At 47.0% G+C, this 19867-nt stretch overlaps 1 protein-coding gene across 1 annotated transcript; it reads left to right on the top strand.

Moving 5' to 3' along the window:
• Nucleotides 1-13559: 13559 nt before the first annotated feature.
• Nucleotides 13560-16587, top strand: LOC123189253 (amino-acid permease BAT1). The gene is made up of 5 exons (XM_044601630.1): nucleotides 13560-13961; nucleotides 14318-14500; nucleotides 14783-14902; nucleotides 15081-15272; nucleotides 15357-16587. Exons 1-5 carry the CDS (start codon nucleotides 13881-13883, stop codon nucleotides 16368-16370), a joined length of 1590 nt encoding a protein of 529 aa, XP_044457565.1. The 5' UTR covers nucleotides 13560-13880; the 3' UTR covers nucleotides 16371-16587.
• Nucleotides 16588-19867: the final 3280 nt, after the last annotated feature.

Here is a 19867-nt window from a genome sequence, read left to right on the forward strand (position 1 = left end):
TGATAGATTCCAACGTTCACATACAACGGGTGTAAGACAGATTTACACATGCAAACACTTAGGTTGACTTGACGAGCCTAGCATGTACAGACATGGCCTCGGAACACAGAAGGCCGAAAGGTCGAGCATGAGTCGTATAGAAGATACGATCAACATGAAGATGTTTACCGATGTTGGCTAGTCCGTCTCACGTGATGATCGGACACGGCCTAGTTAACTCAGATCATGTTATACTTAGATGACTAGAGGGATGTCTATCTGAGTGGGAGTTCATTGAATAATTTGATTTAGATGAACTTAATTATCATGAACTTAGTCTAAAATCTTTACAACATGTATTGTAGATCAAATGGCCAACGTTGTCCTCAACTTCAACGCGTTCCCAGAGAAAACCAAGCTGAAAGACGATGGCAGCAACTATACGGACTGGGTCCGGAACCTGAGGATCATCCTCATAGCTGCCAAGAAAGATTATGTCCTACATGCACCGCTAGGTGAAGCACCTGTTCTCCCTGCAGAACAAGACGTTATGAACGCTTGGTAGACACGTACCGATGATTACTCCCTCGTTCAGTGCGGCATGCTTTACAGCTTAGAACCGGGGCTCCAAAAGCGTTTTGAGAGACACGGAGCATATGAGATGTTCGAAGAGCTGAAAATGGTTTTTCAAGCTCATGCCCGGGTCGAGAGATATGAAGTCTCCGACAAGTTCTTCAGCTGTAAGATGGAGGAAAATTGTTCTGTCAGTGAGCACATACTCACTATGTCAGGGTTACATAACCGCTTGACTCAGCTGTGAGTTAATCTCCCGGATGACGCGGTCATTGACAGAATCCTTCAGTCGCTTCCACCGAGCTACAAGAGCTTTGTGATGAACTTCAATATGCAGGGGATGGAAAAGACCATTCCTGAAGTATTTGCAATGCTGAAATCAGCAGAGGTAGAAGTCAAAAAGGAACATCAAGTGTTGATGGTGAATAAAACCACTAAGTTCAAAAAGGGCAAGGGTAAGAAGAACTTCAAGAAGGACGGCAAGGGAGTTGCCGCGCCCGGTAAGCAAGCTGCCGGGAAGAAGCCAAAGAATGGACCCAAGCCCGAGACTGAGTGCTTTTATTGCAAGGGAAGTGGTCACTGGAAGCGGAACTGCCCCAAATACTTAGCGGACAAGAAGGCCGGCATCACGAAAGGTATATGTGATATACATGTAATTGATGTGTACCTTACCAGTACTGAAAGATCGTGGATGTCGCCTAGAAGGGGGGGGGGGTGAATAGACACTTTAAAATAATTACAGTTTAGGCTTGAACAAATGCCGAATAAACCTACCGGTTAATTTGTCAACCACAAAACCTAAAACAACTAGGCTCACCTATGTGCACCAACAACTTATGCTAAGCAAGATAAACTACTTAGGTGATAGCAAGATATATGACAAGAAACAATATGGCTATCACAAAGTAAAGCGCATAAGTAAAGGGCTCGGGTAAGAGATAACCGAGGCACGCGGAGATGATGATGTATCCCGAAGTTCACACCCTTGCGGATGCTAATCTCCGTTTGGAGCGATGTGGAGGCACAATGCTCCCCAAGAAGCCACTAGGGCCACCATAATCTCCTCATGCCCTCGCACAATGCAAGATGCCGTGATTGCACTAAGGGACCCTTGAGGGCGATCACCGAACCCGTACAAATGGCAACCCTTGGGGGCGGTCACCGAACCCGTACACTTTGGCAACCCTTGGGGGCGGTCACGGGTACCCGTCAAATTGCTCGGGGCGATCTCCACAACCTAATTGGAGACCCCGAAGCTTGCTCGGAGCTTTACACCACAATGATTGAGCTCCGAACACCACCAACCGTCTAGGGCGCCCAAGCACCCAAGAGGAACAAGCTCAAGGGTACCAAGCACCCAAGAGTAATAAGCTTCTCAACTTGTAACTTCCACGTATCACCGTGGAGAACTCAAACCGATGCACCAAATGCAATGGCAAGGGCACACGGAGTGCCCAAGTCCTTCTCTCTCAAATCCCACGGAAGCAACTAGTGCTAGGGAGGAAAATGAGAGCAAGAACAAGAAGGAGAACACCAAGAACTCCAAGATCTAGATCCAAGGGGTTCCCCTCACAAAGAGGAGAAAGTGATTGGTGGAAACGTGGATCTAGATCTCCTCTCTCTTTTCCCTCAAGAACTAGCAAGAATCATTGGAGGGATTGAGAGTTAGAAAGCTCGAAGAAGGTCAACAATGGGGGAAGAACACGAGCTAAAAGGATAAGGTCCATTGGGGAAGAAGACCCCCTTTTATAGGTGGGGAAAAATCCAACCGTTACCCACCAACCAGCCCGCGGCCAGCGGTACTACCGCAAGGCCGCGCGGTACTACTGCTTGCAACCAAGCGGTACTACCGCACGGTTGTGCGGTACTACCGTACCGACCCACGGTACTGCCGCAACCCCATCACAGAACCGATAAACAGACGCACAGGAGCTGGGGGCGGAACTTCCGCACGCGCGGTACTACCGCGCCCCCCATGCGGTACTACCGCGAGGCAAAAGTCCCAGCCACGGGAAAAGGGAAACTTTCGTGCCTACTTCCGCAAAGAAACGGAAGTAGCAAAAACCCGACACAGTAGTACTGCCGAGGGGCGGTACTACTGCCTGACCGCATAGCGCGGTACTACCGCACGGCGAAAGCGTTACTACCGCGGTTGGTGCGGATGTAAAAAATTACATCCGCTCCTACTACAGCAAAGGGGCGGCACTAGCCTGGTGGGCAGCGGTAGTGCGGCTCCAGGGGAGCGGTACTACCGTGGGCACCTGCGGTACTACCGTGCCACTGCACGGTACTACCGCTGATGCCTACGGTACTACCGCTTTCCTGGGAGCAGTACTACCGCAACCAACAACGGCAGCCACAGAAGGGAGGCAAGAAAACGGAGGAAGCTCCAAGGAAGAAGGAGGGGAAAAGAAGGAGACGTGTACGTGATGAATCCACCCAAACCTTTCCAACGCGGACCCTGACAAAACTACACTCAAGAGAACAAGAACTGCCATAACTTCTGCATATGAGCTCCGAATTGAGCAAAACCTCCAAATAGAGGAGTGAAACCTCCAACCGAGAAGAACCGGCAAAACCTCCAACAACGAAAACATCATAGAGTATGCAAGCGAACTCCGTTTTCGATGAACTCAAGCTTGTCATCAAGATGACCAAAAGCTATAAGACTCTCAAAGAGAACCAAACAAGAACCAAGAAAGATGATGCAAGGATGCAATGGTTTGAGCTCTCTACGAACGATACGATCAAGCTACTCATCGAGAGCCCCCCTTGATAGTACGACAATCGATCCTATAACCTGGTCTCCCAACTACCATCATGAGACCGGTAAAATAGAAAACCTATCAAGGGCAAACCTTTGCCTTGCACATGGTCCACTTGAGCTAGATGATGACAATCTTGACTCCCTCAAGTTGGACCACCTTTCTTGATTGTGTTGACTCGATGAAGACTAGTTGATTGCTCCCCCATACTCCACTATGGGTGAGCCACTCTTCTGCACATCTTCACAAGTCCATTATCACCACAAAGGACGGCAAGCTTCAAGCATTTGATCTCTTCGTGATGCTCCACTTGAACTTGCACACCGCAACCTAACCCCACAAAGAACACTCACGAAGACCATGGGTTAGTACACAAAGCGTAATTGACAATTCTTACCATACCATGGGATCACTTGATCCCTCTCGGTACATCTTCTGCGCTTTCTGAGTTGATCAACTTGATTCACTCTTGACTTAGTCTTGATCATCCTTGAACCTTTCCAATTCTCTTCATTTGAATGATGTCTTGAAGGTAGACATGAATGATCACACAATCTTCTTCTTCAAGACATGCTTGCAATAAGCTCAACTCTCACATGACCAATCTTTGGATAATTCCTTGAATAACACCTTGGTCGACACAAACTCTCCTTGAAATCAACACATGCACTCCAAGAAAAGCCTATGGACAAAACCTTCAAATATAACTCAAGGAAACCATTAGTCCATAGAGATTGTCATCAATTACCAAAACCAAACATGGGGGCACCGCACGTTCTTTCAAGTACTCGTAGTAGCTCCTGGGTATTTGATACCGGTGCGGTTGCTCACATTTGTAACTCAAAGCAGGAGCTGCGGAATAAGCGGAGACTGGCGAAGGACGAGGTGACGATGCGCGTCGGGAACGGTTCCAAGGTCGATGTGATCGCTGTCGGCACGCTACCTCTACATTTACCTACGGGATTAGTTTTGAACCTCAATAATTGTTATTTATTGCCAAGTTTGAGCATGAACATTGTATCAGGATCTCGTTTAATACAAGATGGCTACTCATTTAAATCCGAGAATAATGGTTGTTCTATTTATATGAGAGATATGTTTTATGGTCATGCTCCGATGGTGAATGGTTTATTCTTAATGAATCTCGAGCGTAATGCTACACATATTCATAATGTGAGTACCAAAAGATGTAAGGTTGATAATGATAGTCCCACATACTTGTGGCACTGCCGCCTTGGTCACATAGGTGTCAAACGCATGAAGAAGCTCCATGCAGATGGACTTTTAGAGTCTCTTGATTACGAATCATTTGACACGTGCGAACCATGCCTCATGGGTAAAATGACCAAGACTCCGTTCTCAGGAACAAGGGAGCGAGCAACCAACTTATTGGAAATCATACATACTGATGTGTGCGGTCCGATGAGTGTTGAGGCTCGTGGTGGCTATCGTTATGTTCTCACCCTCACTGATGACTTGAGTAGATATGGGTATGTCTACTTAATGAAACACAAGTCTGAGACCTTTGAAAAGTTCAAGGAATTTTAGAGTGAGGTTGAGAATCAACGTGACAGGAAAATCAAGTTCTTGCGATCAGATCGTGGGGGAGAATACTTGAGTCACGAATTTGGCACACACTTAAGAAAATGTGGAATAGTTTCACAACTCACGCCGCCTGGAACACCTCAGCGTAATGGTGTGTCCGAACGTCGTAATCGCACTCTATTAGATATGGTGCGATCTATGATGTCTCTTACCGATTTACCGCTATCATTTTGGGGCTATGCTTTAGAGACTACCGCATTCACTTTAAATAGGGCTCCGTCGAAATCCGTTGAGACGACACCGTATGAATTATGGTTTGGGAAGAAACCTAAGTTGTCGTTTCTAAAAGTTTGGGGATGCGATGCTTATGTCAAGAAACTTCAACCTGAAAATCTCGAACCCAAGTCGGAAAAATGCGTCTTCATAGGATACCCTAAAGAAACTATTGGGTATACCTTCTACCTTAGATCCGAAGGCAAGATCTTTGTTGCCAAGAATGGATCCTTTCTAGAGAAAGAGTTTCTCTCGAAAGAAGTAAGTGGGAGGAAAGTAGAACTTGATGAAGTATTACCTCTTGAACCGGAAAGTGGTGCAACTCAAGAAAATGTTCCTGAGGTGCCTGCACCGACTAGAGAGGAAGTTAATGATGATGATCCTGAAACTTCAGATCAAGTTGCTACTGAACTTCGTAGGTCCACAAGGACACGTTCCGCACCAGAGTGGTACGGCAACCCTGTCTTGGAAATCATGTTGTTAGACAACGGTGAACCTTCGAACTATGAAGAAGCGATGGCGGGCCCGGATTCCGACAAATGGCTGGAAGCCATGAAATCCGAGATAGGATCCATGTATGAAATCGAAGTATGGACTTTGACTGACTTGCCCGTTGAGCGGTGAGCCATAGAAAATAAATGGATCTTTAAAAAGAAGACAGACGTGGATGGTAATGTGACCATCTATAAAGCTCGGCTTGTCGCTAAGGGTTATCGACAAGTTCAAGGGGTTGACTACGACGAGACTTTCTCACCGGTAGCAAAGCTGAAGTCCGTCCGAATTATGTTAGCAATTGTTGCATACTATGATTATGAGATATGGCAAATGGATGTCAAAACAGCATTCCTTAATGGTTTCCTTAAGGAAGAATTGTATATGATGCAGCCGGAAGGTTTTGTCGACCCTAAGAATGCTAACAAGGTATGCAAGCTCCAGCGATCCATTTATGGGCTGGTGCAAGCATCTCGGAGTTGGAATATTCGCTTTGATGAGATGATCAAAGCGTTTGGGTTTATGCAGACTTATGGAGAAGCCTGCATTTACAAGAAAGTGAGTGGGAGCTCTGTAGCATTTCTCATATTATATGTGGATGACATACTTTTGATGGGAAATGATATAGAGCTTTTAGACAACATTAAGGCCTACTTGAATAAGAGTTTTTCAATGAAGGACCTTGGAGAAGCTGCTTATATATTAGGCATCAAGATCTATAGAGATAGATCAAGACGCCTCATAGGTCTTTCACAAAGCACATACCTTGATAAGATATTGAAGAAGTTCAATGTGGATCAGTCTAAGAAGGGGTTCTTGCCTGTGTTGCAAGGTGTGAAATTGAGCTCAGCTCAATGTCCAACCACGGCAGAAGATATAGAAGAGATGAGTGTCATCCCCTATGCCTCAGCCATAGGTTCTATTATGTATGCCATGCTGTGTACTAGACCTGATGTAAACCTTGCTGTAAGTTTGGTAGGTAGGTACCAAAGTAATCCCGGCAAGGAACACTGGACAGCGGTCAAGAATATCCTGAAGTACCTGAAAAGGACTAAGGAAATGTTTCTCGTTTATGGAGGTGATGAAGAGCTCGTCGTAAAGGGTTACGTCGACGCTAGCTTCGACACAGATCTGGATGACTCTAAGTCACAAACCGGATACGTGTATATTTTGAATGGTGGGGCAGTAAGCTGGTGCAGTTGCAAGCAGAGTGTCGCGGCGGGATCTACATGTGAAGCGGAGTACATGGCGGCCTCGGAGGCAGCACATGAAGCAATTTGGGTGAAGGAGTTCATCACCGACCTAGGAGTCATACCCAATGCGTCGGGGCCGATCAAGCTCTTCTGTGACAACACTGGAGCTATTGCACTTGCCAAGGAGCCCAGGTTTCACAAGAAGACCAGGCACATCAAGCGTCGCTTCAACTCCATTCATGAAAATGTTCAAGATGGAGACATAGATATTTGTAAAGTACATACAGACCTGAATGTAGCAGATCCGTTGACTAAACCTCTCCCTAGAGCAAAACATGATCAACACCAGAATTCCATGGGTGTTCGATTCATCACAATGTAACTAGATTATTGACTCTAGTGCAAGTGGGAGACTATTGGAAATATGCCCTAGAGGCAATAATAAAAGGGTTATTATTATATTTCCTTGTTCATGATAATTGTCTTTTATTCATGCTATAATTGTGTTATCCGGAAATCGTAATACATGTGTGAATACATAGACACCAACATGTCCCTAGTAAGCCTCTAGTTAACTAGCTCGTTGATCAACAGATAGTCATGGTTTCCTGACTATGGACATTGGATGTCATTGATAACGAGATCACATCATTAGGAGAATGATGTGATGGACAAGACCCGATCCTAAACATAGCACAAGATCATATAGTTCGTTTGCTAGAGTTTTTCCAAATGTCAAGTATCTTTTCCTTAGACCATGAGATCGTGTAACTCCCGGATACCGTAGGAATACTTTGGGTGTACCAAACATCACAACGTAACTGGGTGACTATAAAGGTATACTACGGGTATCTCCGAAAGTGTCTGTTGGGTTGACACAGATCAAGACTGGGATTTGTCACTCCGTATGACGGAGAGGTATCTCTGGGCCCACTCGGTAATGCATCATCATAATGAGCTCAAAGTGACCAAGTGTCTGGTCACGGGATCATGCATTACGGTACGAGTAAAGTGACTTGCCGGTAATGAGATTGAACGAGGTATTGGGATACCGACGATCGAATCTCGGGCAAGTAACATACCGATTGACAAAGGGAATTGTATACGGGGTTGCTTGAATCCTCGACATCGTGGTTCATCCGATGAGATCATTGAGGAGCATGTGGGAGCCAACATGGGTATCCAGATCCCGCTGTTGGTTATTGACCGGAGAGCCATCTCGGTCATGTCTACATGTCTCCCGAACCCGTAGGGTCTACACACTTAAGGTTCGGTGACGCTAGGGTTGTAGAGATATGAATATGCAGTAACCCGAAAGTTGTTCGGAGTCCCGGATGAGATCCCGGACGTCACGAGGAGTTCCAGAATGGTTCGGAGGTGAAGAATTATATATAGGAAGTGCAGTTTCGGCCATCGGGAGAGTTTCGGGGGTCACCGGTATTGTACCGGGACCACCGGAAGGGTCCCGGGGGTCCACCGGGTGGGGCCACCCATCCCAGAGGGCCCCATGGGCTGAAGTGGGGAGGGGAACCAACCCATAGTGGGCTGGTGCGCCCCCCTTGGCCCATCCCCTGCGCCTAGGGTTGGAAACCCTAGGGTGGGGGGGGGGGCGCCCCACTTGCCTTGGGGGCCACTCCACCCTTGGCCGGCGCCCCCCTAGGAGATCCCATCTCCAAGGGCCGGCGCCCCCCTAGGGGAGCCTATATAAAGGAGGGGGAGGGAGGGGAAGCCGCACCCTTGAGTCTTGGCGCCTCCCTCTCCCCTGCTACACCTCTCCCTCTCGCAGAAGAACGGCGAAGCCCTGCTGCGGTGACTGCTACATCCACCACCACGCCGTCGTGCTGCTGGATCTTCATCAACCTCTCCTCCCCCCTTGCTGGATCAAGAAGGAGGAGACGTCACGCTGACCATACGTGTGTTGAACTCGGAGGTGCCGTCCGTTCGGCGCTAGGATCTCCGGTGATTTGGATCACGTCGAGTACGACTTCCTCATCCCCGTTCTTTGAATGCTTTCGTGCGTGATCTACAAAGGTATGTAGATGCAATCCGATCACTCGTTGCTAGATGAACTCATAGATGGATCTTGGTGAAACCGTAGGAAAATTTTGTTTTCTGCAACGTTCCCCAACAAAGTAAAAATTAAAAGCAAAGCAATAATAAAGTGATGGAGATTGATATAATGAGAAAGAGACCCGGGGGCCATAGGTTTCACTAGTGGCTTCTCTCAAGAGCATAGGTATTCTACGGTGGGTGAACAAATTACTGTTGAGCAATTGACAGAATTAAGCATAGTTATGAGAATATCTAGGTATGATCATGTATATAGGCATCATGTCCAAGACAAGTAGACCAAAACGATTCTGCATCTACTACTATTACTCCACTCATCGATCGCTATCTAGCATGCATCTAGAGTATTAAGTTAAAAACAGAGTAACGCCTTAAGCAAGATGACATGATGTAGAGGGATAGTTTCATGCAATATGATAAAAAACCCCATCTTGTTATCCTCGATGGCAACGATACAATACGTGCCTTGCTGCCCCTTCTGTCACTGGGAAAGGACACCGCAAGATCAAACCGAAAGCTAAGCACTTCTCCCATGGCAAGAACAACCAATCTAGTAGGCCAAACCAAACTGATAATTCGAAGAGACTTACAAAGATAACCAATCATACATAAAAGAATTCAGAGAAGATTCAAATATTATTCATAGATAGACTTGATCATAAACCCACAATTCATCGGTCTCAACAAACACACCGCAAAAAGAAGATTACATCGAATAGATCTCCACGAGAGAGGGGGAGAACATTGTATTGAGATCCAAAAAAAGAGAAGAAGCCATCTAGCTACTAACTATGGACCCGTAGGTCTGAAGTAAACTACTCACAATTCATCGAAGGGGCTTGGATGATGATGTAGAAGCCCTCCGTAATCGATGCCCCCTCCGGCGGAGCTCCGGAACAGGCCCCAAGATTCGTGGATACAGAAAGTTGCGGCGGCGGAATTAGGTTTTTGGCTTCGTCCCCGATCGTTTGGGGGTACGTGGATATATATAGGAGGAAGAAGTACGTCGGTGGAGCTTTGAGGGGCCCACGAGGCAGGGGGCGCGCCCTAGGGGGGCCGCCCTCCACCCTCGTGACCACCTCGTGGCTTTCTTGACGGAGGGTCCAAGTCTCCTGGATCTTATCTGATGAGAAAATCACGTTTCCGAAGGTTTCATTCCGTTTGGACTCCGTTTGATATTCCTTTTCTTCCAAACCCTAAAACAGGCAAAAACAACAATTCTGGGCTGGGCCTCTGGTTAATAGGTTAGTCCCAAAAATAATATAAAAGTGGATAATAAAGCCCAATAATGTCTAAAACAGTAGATAATATAGCATGGAGTAATCAAAAATTATAGATATGTTGGAGACGTATCACCACCCAACATAAAAAAGGATGATGCAATTAAGGAAAATGTTTGAGCATATAATTTGGGGAACCCTTTTTGGCTTAGGATTTTACTTTCGAATGTATGGTAGGAATGGAATTGTGTATAAAAGATGTTGACTTGAGCAAATCCGTCAAAAACCCCCATTGATCCCCTTTTAATAGTGCGGGGTCCCTATAACTCAAGAAACATAAAAGGGCTACACCTAGATAACTCTCAGAAATCCATTCTTGGGCATATACCTTTTTTGATGGTCGTTGACCCATCCAACTACAACCAACAGAACTAATACCTTTTTTGCGGGGAACAGAACTAATACCTTTGACTTGAGCATTCCATTTGAGCTTGATTTTGACATTTATTCTTGGCTCAAGATGGAAGCATAAGTTTGATCACAACATTTGGCGAAGACTACAGATAACTTCCCCATAAGCCATGCAGGGAGCATTTCATTGCATTCCATCTTCACATGTCCATCATGTGATCATCAACAAACTTCAAGCATGTAATCCTTTAGGATGCTTATCTTGAACTTGCCCTTGTCAACCATGATCACCATTACTTGATGTCATCCTCTCACGAACACTAGGAATCTTTCTCTTGACGCAAGCCCATGAGAATCACCTAACCCACATAGATATAGAAAACACATAGTATGGGTTAGTACACAAAGCGTAATTGACAATTACTTACCAAACCACAGAATCCCATGTGGAACATCATTTTCTCTTGTGTGTTGATCATATTTGGATTTAATCTTCGATCTTCATCTAGGTTACATTTATCTTTGCTTCATGATTAATATTGATGCCTTAAAGGCCATATTGAACTCTTGAGAGGTACAATGAATTATTCACTTGAATTATTGGCTTCAAGATATAATCGTACACAACTCAACATATGAGAGCATCATGATTCTAATCTTCAAGCCATATGGGAATTCTTCTCTTTAATCATTCCCACAAGAACTTGATCTATCATTATTCAATCACTGACCTCAATCTCGACGAACAACTTTATGTAGATGGCCAGCCATTGTTTCTTCGTAGGAATTGACATTCATTATCAAGTCTCAATGCATATGTTTGTGTTGATGGATTACATCCTTCAATTCATCCAATATTCTTCATGCTTTGCCAATGAGACTTTCAAAAATGTATATCTCAATGCAAACATTAGTCCATAAGGATTGTCATTAATTTCCAAAACCAAACATGGGGACTATGTACTTTCAGCTGCTTGATTTTCTTTCGTGAACAGATCTTCCTACGGTAGTTATGGATCTTGCTACTAGCGGCATGTGACTATTGTGGTATTCACCTTCAGTGTCTTTTCACAAAAGAAGAAAATATGGATGGATGATTTTTGTCTAGCTTGGCTCAGTTCTAGCTTGTGCACTCATATTAGCATTTATTTGCAAATCAAACTTCCTATACTTTTTGCAGAAATGTTTGCTATATTTTTTTTGAGAATTTTTTAGACACTTTGTGATGATAGAACTTGTTTTTCTACATGGTAATACATGTCCCATTCATATAATAAATATCAAGTTACAAGTCAGGTAAACATTGACTTGACAAAACTATAAAGACAATCAAACTCTAACCTTTGCACAAAGGACCACCAACCAAGAAAGCAAAACACAATCAAGACCAAAGAGTAGCATGTCACCTGCCTCCGGTACCACCCCAACAACCACCAAAAGAAAAATGTGCCAAATCACCTCTTCACCGAGCTTGATGCGGCTCCATCGCTGATATGCACCTTTTTGGATCTCCAAAGTAGCTTACCAAAGACGAAACCATTATTGTCGAAAGAATCTGACCGGGGTAGCAAACCAAACACGCCATCGAACTCTAGATTTGGCGCCCTTCTTAACGATGATGTCGGAGGGGAAAACCATATATGCCAGCCACGAACCACAACCCCAATATTCTAGTTGCCATTGACGTAGACCACTGTATGCATCCGCTTATGTACTACCTTTCAAGCTCCATGCCGACACTGGAGCAAACATCGCCCCAGTGGCGGAGCCTAAGGACACAAGTCTGGCATAGGGATGATGCCTCCGCCACACAATCCCCACTTGAACAAACTAGCAGTCAGATCCATTACCCACCGATGGGCAGAACGTCGTGTCGTGAAGCTTTATTACTTGGCACCGCCGTCGCCCTTGCCTAAGCTATGGTGTCGAATGGCAAAAAAACCTATGCTACTAAGAAGTAAAACCTAAAGCTACACGGCCTGAATGCGTGGGATCCGACGACCCCCCTCACTACTAACGATCGAGAGGTTGTCGGCGGATGGAAGCCGCCGGAGGACGGCGTCGAAAGATGGTCTCCGTCAAAACCCTAGTCGCCTTAGCCGCCGCCACATGTTTTAGGGTTTCAGGAAAAAATTGTTCAAGCCTGATGATACGATCCGTTGATTTGTTATGATCCAATGGCTAATATCGCTGTCACCTCAATTAAGCGTGTGGGGGTAGTATAGACTTCACACCTCTGCAGATAAAGACCTAAAAAGGAAAATTAATATAGCGACATTAAAGCAGAAAATTATGGAAGGAAAGTTTTACAATGTTAACTAATACAGAAAATTATAGGAGCATATGCACCTTCCAGTTTTCTTTTTCTAACAGACTGGCACCAGAATTATTTTTATAATTGCTAGCACTTTTTTTTGAGCATCAGTACAGACACAAGCGCTCATATACATGCGCATACACTCACCCTTATGAACGCACACACGCACACCCTACCCCTATGAGCACCTCCGAGAGACTGAGCCGGCATATCATCTTGAGATTTACGAAGTCACTGTAGGCGCCTCGTCGTCGACGGGAACGTCTCCTCCCACTGAAAGCGCATCGCCGGAAATCCTGAAATAAATACAGAAATAGTGCGAGCACCAGGATTTGAACCCTGATGGGTTGGGAATACCACTGTCCACCTAACCAACTCAACAACAGATTGATTCGCTAATTGCTAGCACTTGACACCTACGTATACGCTAGTAGAGCATATATGGAGTGAAATATGCGCCGTTTGTTAGAAATACACGTACAACGTATATTTACACATGTTTTAAGAGAAAAATCCCATTTTTTTTTTTTTGCAGTGAACTTAGAGACAAACAATACCAGTGTGGTGCGCATGCCATTTTCCCGGTATACACAGGAGGGAGAGTCAGAGAGGATAGCTGCCTCTGACTCCGAGAATCCCGTTAGTAGTCAACTGAAGGAGTTTGATCGAGTCGGCAAACAGCCCGAAACCCTATAAACAAACCAAGCCAAGGCAAGGAATTCATCAGCGCAGCACACGGAATATAAACGAACGCGAACGCGCCGCAAACGAACCACCAAGCCAACGAACGCCGCGCGGCCTACGCTCCTCTCTTCCCCAGCACACGAGAGGGAGAGGGAAGGGAGCTTTGTCACGAGAGGACCGACTTCTGCCGCTCCGCCGCAAAGCCTATATAGATAGGCTCCCTTCACCCCCTCCCTCCCTCCCTGCTCCGCCGCACCCTTCCCGAGGCAGGCATCACCGTGGACGCGCGCGCGCTGGTCAAATCGAGGAGGGCTCGGGAAACCTTGGAGAAGGGCGGCGGGGACGGTAGGTACTCGCCATGGCCGGGGCGGAGGTGGTGGACTCCGGCGAGAAGCGCCTCAATGAGCTCGGCTACAAGCAGGAGCTCCGGAGGGAGATGGTACGTACTGTACGGCCCCTCATCATTTCCTTCCATTTTCTCTACCCTGCAAAATGGGTCTGTATCGGCTCTCTACGTATCCGCGGCAAAGATGGACTCGCCGGCGACGGCGAGGAGGATTTGCCGCCCTGCGGCTTGCAACCACCTGTGTTTTCCGATGAGATGAGACGCTGGTTACATCGCGTGTTTCGGTAAAACTGTGGCGGCCGCGTTGGCTAATTTTCTTCGTCCGTGCCGTAGAGGCGTGATGTGATCTTCCATGACCGGCTTGCGAATTGCGTCTCGTTTTGTCGGCCTCTATTTTTCCTGGTTTCTCAAGAGATGGAGATGTTTCTTTGCATGTGTTGTTGGTGCAGACGCTGTTCAAGACGCTGGCCATCTCTTTCTCGACGATGACGCTCTTCACGGGGATCACGCCGCTGTACGGCAGCAGCCTCCAGTACGCCGGGCCGGCCAGCCTCGTGTGGGGCTGGGTCGTCGTCTCCTTCTTCACCTGGTTCGTCGGCATCGCCATGGCCGAGATCTGCTCCTCCTTCCCCGTAAGCACACCTACACCTTCCCGGAACTTCCCTGCACTCCATGCCGCCGTTCCCAGATTCTCGAATCAGGCCTATCTGTGATTATAATTTTGGTGCTCTGTTTCTGCTCTGCTTGTAGCATTCTGAATGTACTGTTTTACTGTACTTGTGCTGTATGACTTGTGCCATATTCATTAGGAGTATTATTCAGGGTAAAAGACTCGTTGATTCTGATCACGGCTGACGTGCTCTGCTTTGAACTTGTTTTTTTGAGAGTTTTTTTTCTTTCTTGTTTGACAACAGACAACTGGCTCCCTCTATTTCTGGGCTGCTCATCTCGCTGGCCCGGTGTGGGGTCCATTGGCATCCTGGTGCTGCGCTTGGCTGGAGGCCATAGGCCTCATTGCCGGAATTGGTACTCAGGTATGCCCTTCTGTCAGTTGCTTCATCATATATATAGTTTGATTTCATGCTAACTTGGGAGTCATAACTGAAAGTCTGAAGCCTGTCTGCCCGTTCTTGTTCATTTCTCTTGCATTTGGTTGAACCATATAGTAAATCTCTTGTCCGGTGTGTCAATTTTGCGTCTCCATTGTTGCAGGCCTATGCAGGATCCCAGGTGCTGCAGAGCATAATCCTGCTCTGCACCGGCACCAACAAAGGCGGCGGCTACCTGGCCCCTCGCTGGCTGTTCCTCGTCATGTACCTCGGGTTAACCTTCATCTGGGCCGTGTTCAACACTTTCGCCTTGGAAGTCATCGCCTTCCTCGACGTCATCTCCATGTGGTGGCAGGTCACAATGCTTTCCTTTGAGTCATCAAAACTGAAAGAGGCACACTGCAGAAAAATTGACAGTGTCGTTGATGCTGTGGTGCAGGTGGTCGGCGGCACGGTCATAGTGATCATGCTGCCGCTGGTGGCGAAGACGACGCAGCCGGCGTCGTACGTGTTCACGCATTTCGAGACGACGCCGGAGGTGACCGGGATCAGCAGCGGCGCCTACGCGGTGGTCCTGTCCCTCCTGGTGAGCCAGTACTCGCTGTACGGCTACGACGCGGCGGCGCACCTGACGGAGGAGACCAAGGGCGCCGACAAGAACGGCCCCATCGCCATCCTCTCCAGCATCGGCATCATCACCGTCTTCGGCTGGGTCTACATCCTCGCCCTCACCTTCAGCATCCAGGACTTCAGCTACCTGTACGACCCGGCCAACGAGACCGCCGGCACCTTCGTCCCGGCGCAGATACTCTACGACGCATTCCACGGCCGGTACGGCAGCTCGACGGGCGCCATCGTGCTGCTCTTCATCATCTGGGGCTCATTCTTCTTCGGCGGCCTCTCCATCACCACCAGCGCCGCCCGGGTGGTGTACGCGCTGTCGCGGGACCGCGGCGTCCCCTTCTCCAGCGTGTGGCGCAAGATCCACCCCACGCGCAAGGTGCCCGGGAACGCGGTGTGGCTGTGCGCCGCCGTGTGCGCGCTGCTGGGCCTGCCCATCCTGTGGATCAACGTGGTGTTCACGGCCATCACCTCCATCGCCACCATCGGCTGGGTGGGGGGCTACGCGGTGCCCATCTTCGCCCGGATGGTGATGCGGGAGGAGGACTTCCGCCCGGGGCCGTTCTACCTCCGGGGAGCCAGCCGGCCCGTCTGCCTGGTGGCGTTCCTGTGGATCTGCTACACCTGCTCCGTCTTCCTGCTCCCCACCGTGTACCCAATCAAAATGGACACCTTCAACTACGCGCCCATCGCGCTCGGCGTCGTCCTGGGGCTCATCATGCTCTGGTGGGTGGTCGACGCCAGGAAGTGGTTCACGGGACCCGTCAGGAACATCGACGAGCAGGCCGACCACAACGCCGGCAGCGACGGCAATGGCAATGTCAAGGTCTGAGAGCCAAGTAGCGATGCTCGATCAAGTCATGTGTTGTCATTCTTTTTCGTCGGGCTCTGCGTGTGTGTGTTGTGTTAGCCTATATAGGTTGAGACCTGACGAAATCAAACATTTTCAAGAACGAACAGAGCCATGAATCGTGAAGCTGTCTTTTGTTCTTCCGATCGAAAACGCCGTGAGCTGAAATGAATAGAAAGGAGTACCAAAGATTTTTTTTTTGCGAGAAAACTTTTGATTTATTCATCTTCAATCATGACAATAAAACGAACATCAGAAATAATAAAAATTACATGTAGATCCGTAGACCACCTAGCGACGACTACAAGAACTGAAGCGAGCCGAAGGCGCGTCGCAGTCATCGCCCCTCCCTCGTTGGAGTCGGGCACAACTTGTTGTAGTAGACAGTCAGAAAGTCATCGTGCTAAGGTCCCATGGGACCAACGCACCAGAGCAGCAACCGCCGCTAATGAGGAATAAAGGGCGCGTTTGGTTACCTGCATCGTTTTTTGCCCTTTTGCATACTTGTCTCAGTTGGGCCTGGCTGAGCAAATGCAGGCCAAAAACCAACATCTGCACTTAATTTGGCTGCCTGCATGTTCTCTTCCTGCATTGTAACGATGCCTCTACGCACCACGTTTGGTTGCTCGCATTGTATGTGGTCAGATGAGTGCACGTTGTTTGGTTGCTTGCACGAAATATGATTAAGACTTAATAGCTACCCATAACACACAATGTTACACTAGAGTGTCTCGGCAACAATGGTAGGCGGTGGTTGTCGTGCCGCGTCCGACACGACGAGCATGGAGTCGCGGGCGAGCGACCTCATCGGCGGTGCAGTGAACTATTTGCTAGCGCCATCGCCGCAGAGAAAGTCCATGTGGAGCAACGAATAGAAGGGCGTTGAGGCAGAGGATGATGAAGAAAAAATGCAGTATGCCCGCCATGGCGGCGTTAGTGTAGTAGGACCGGGAGGAGGAGGCCCGAAAGAATGGCGATGATGACGGGACCAGTGTAGTAGGACACGAAGAAGGAGGCCGAGAAGAACGAAGATGTCGACGGCGCCATTATAGTAGGAGGCGAGCGAGAAGGTCGAGAGGAACAACGTCAGTGATGGCTTCAGTGTAGCAAAACGTGGGAGATGACACATAGAGGAATGACGACCGAGTTAGTGTAGTAGGAAGTGGGAGCGGAGGTTGAGAGGAACGACACTGACGGTGGCGCTAATGCAACAACACGCGAGGGGGAACGACGATGGCGACGACACCATTGTAGTAAGACGCGAGCGAGGAGGCGAGAGGAACGATGCCGGTGATGGTTTCAATGTAGCAGGACATGGGAGAGAATATGGAGAGGAACGATGACGGCGCGAGTGTAGTAGGACATGGGAGAGGAGGTTGAGAGGAACGACGCCGACGGTGGCGCTAGTGTAATAGCATGCGGGAGAGGAGTCTGAGAGGAGTGACGCCAGCGATAACGCCGGTGTAGCAGAAAGAGAGGAGAGGGAGCTTAAGAAGTGTCATTAACACAAATCACACATATGCATATATACTTTATGAAAAAGAAGTTAGATTTAATCATCTAGATCATCGAAACAGAAAATGTGCAACACCGAAGTTGTGTAAAACTGTAAGATGAAGCTACTGACCAAATGAGAATTCAATGCGCGATGAATTTGATAAAATTCATCCAAAATAGCTTTAAACATGAACGTGAAATTAAATGCTTACAGTCGACGAAACTATGAATTGACCAAAAAATGGAACCATAACAACGATGCACATCTTTTCCATGTAGAGCTTATCTCAAATTGATGCATTACTATGTGTATTAAAAAGGAATTAAGAAATAAGATTAGAGAAGGAGCTTCCTAAAGGTGGGAGAAGAAACAATGTACATGGTGTATACGACTCGCATGCTCTCGTGCAAGAGAGCCCCCATGTGCACTCGAAGGTGGCTCGCTTTAGCCTGGCCCGGTAGAAACGAATGATAGAACGTTCCTCCAGATGCAGGCTGAGATGTACTTTGAGTTTCGTGCTGGTCAACTTTTCAATACGACCAGGTAAATAAACAGGCCAAAAACATTCCGCGCGGGCCTGACTGGGCCTAATACAGACTATCAAACGCGTCCAGAGTAGATTGAAAGAATCCAACCTGAAAACACAAAAACGTAGACGAACAACAGCCAGATCCGAGCAAATTCATCGAGGATAGATCCGCTAGAGACACACCTCCACACGATCACCAACGATGCTAGACCCATCACCGGAACGAGGACTAGGCGGGAAAATCTTTATTCCATCTTCAGGGAGTCGTTGCCGTCTTAACTTCTTGAGCAAGACACAACCCTCACAGAATTAAAAAAAACGACTAACAACACAACCCTTTCGCCGGCTCCATGGCCCTAAGGCCACAGAAAACGAGGCAAACCTGCGACGGCGCTGACGAAAGGCACGAATCCTAGCCTTTTTTGAAAGAGAAGGAGGCAGCGGCTGTGTAGTACTGTTCGTTTTGTCCGTTTGGGCAAGATTATACCTAACATAACCCCTCTCATCTCCTTCTACTGCCTTGCTGGAGTGCCAAAGAATTGACTGGCAAGAGAGGAGTTAATGGAATGAATGAATACATATTATTACTAACTTTCTAGAAAACAAATCTTGATGGCACGTTGTGCAGTGGAAGAAACGGATATGAAGGTCGAGGCCAATTCGTGTTCCTTTCCTTTTTTTTGTGTGAGAAAGACAGGATAGACACAGATGATCACGGCACGCACATATACTTTTTCCTACAAGCACTTTTAAGAGGGTGGGCTGACATATCTTGAGATCGACAAAGTCGAAAGAATAATCACAGAGAGTATGAAATAAATTCAGGAGATATGCGAGCAGACGTAGGAATTGAACCCGATGGACTGATTCCACCACAAAAAATTTAACCATCTATTATTGACCGTCCATTATTTCTAACTAGATGATACCCTGCACGTTGTTGCGAAAATATTTTACAATACATTTCAAAGATATTTGATTGTATGTGACATGAATATTTGAAATAATAATGTGAAAACTAAAACTGAAAATATGTATGGTTTATTGTGTTTGACAATTGTAGAGTTGTAAAGAATTCAGTAAATATAAATAGCATAATAGAATGAAAAATGGCATTCATAACTGCAGATTGAGGTGGGCCTTTTTCTATGTATGGTTGCATGTAGAAGTGAGCATTTGTTTCATAATGAGGTGGCATGCTTGCATGTTGAGAGAAATAGGTTAGTGAGGACTAGATATTTAGATATAGAAGATGAAGGATAAAGATTCAATGAGGTAATAGGTCACCCAACACTCATATTTGGTAAGTGTTAGAAAAAAATGAAAACACATAATTGGAAAGTATGAATTAATAACATAAAAATACGGAAATGTTAACTGACGACCGTCTGCCAGGGGGCCAATCCCGGCAAACGTGCTCTCTTATGTTGGATTCGTTGCATGAATCTTGGC

This window comes from Triticum aestivum, chromosome 2A (assembly GCF_018294505.1).
Source record: "Triticum aestivum cultivar Chinese Spring chromosome 2A, IWGSC CS RefSeq v2.1, whole genome shotgun sequence".
Classification (NCBI taxonomy): Eukaryota; Viridiplantae; Streptophyta; class Magnoliopsida; order Poales; family Poaceae; genus Triticum; species Triticum aestivum.

What these genes read in the sequence shown, in the direction of transcription:
- LOC123189253 (XM_044601630.1), top strand. Translation starts at nt 13,881, where the DNA reads ATGGCCGGGGCGGAGGTGGTGGACTCCGGCGAGAAGCGCCTCAATGAG. An exon ending in AGGAGCTCCGGAGGGAGATG is followed by an intron (nt 13,962 to 14,317) that starts GTACGTACTGTA and finishes TTGTTGGTGCAG; the next exon opens with ACGCTGTTCAAGACGCTGGC. An exon ending in TTGCCGGAATTGGTACTCAG is followed by an intron (nt 14,903 to 15,080) that starts GTATGCCCTTCT and finishes CCATTGTTGCAG; the next exon opens with GCCTATGCAGGATCCCAGGT.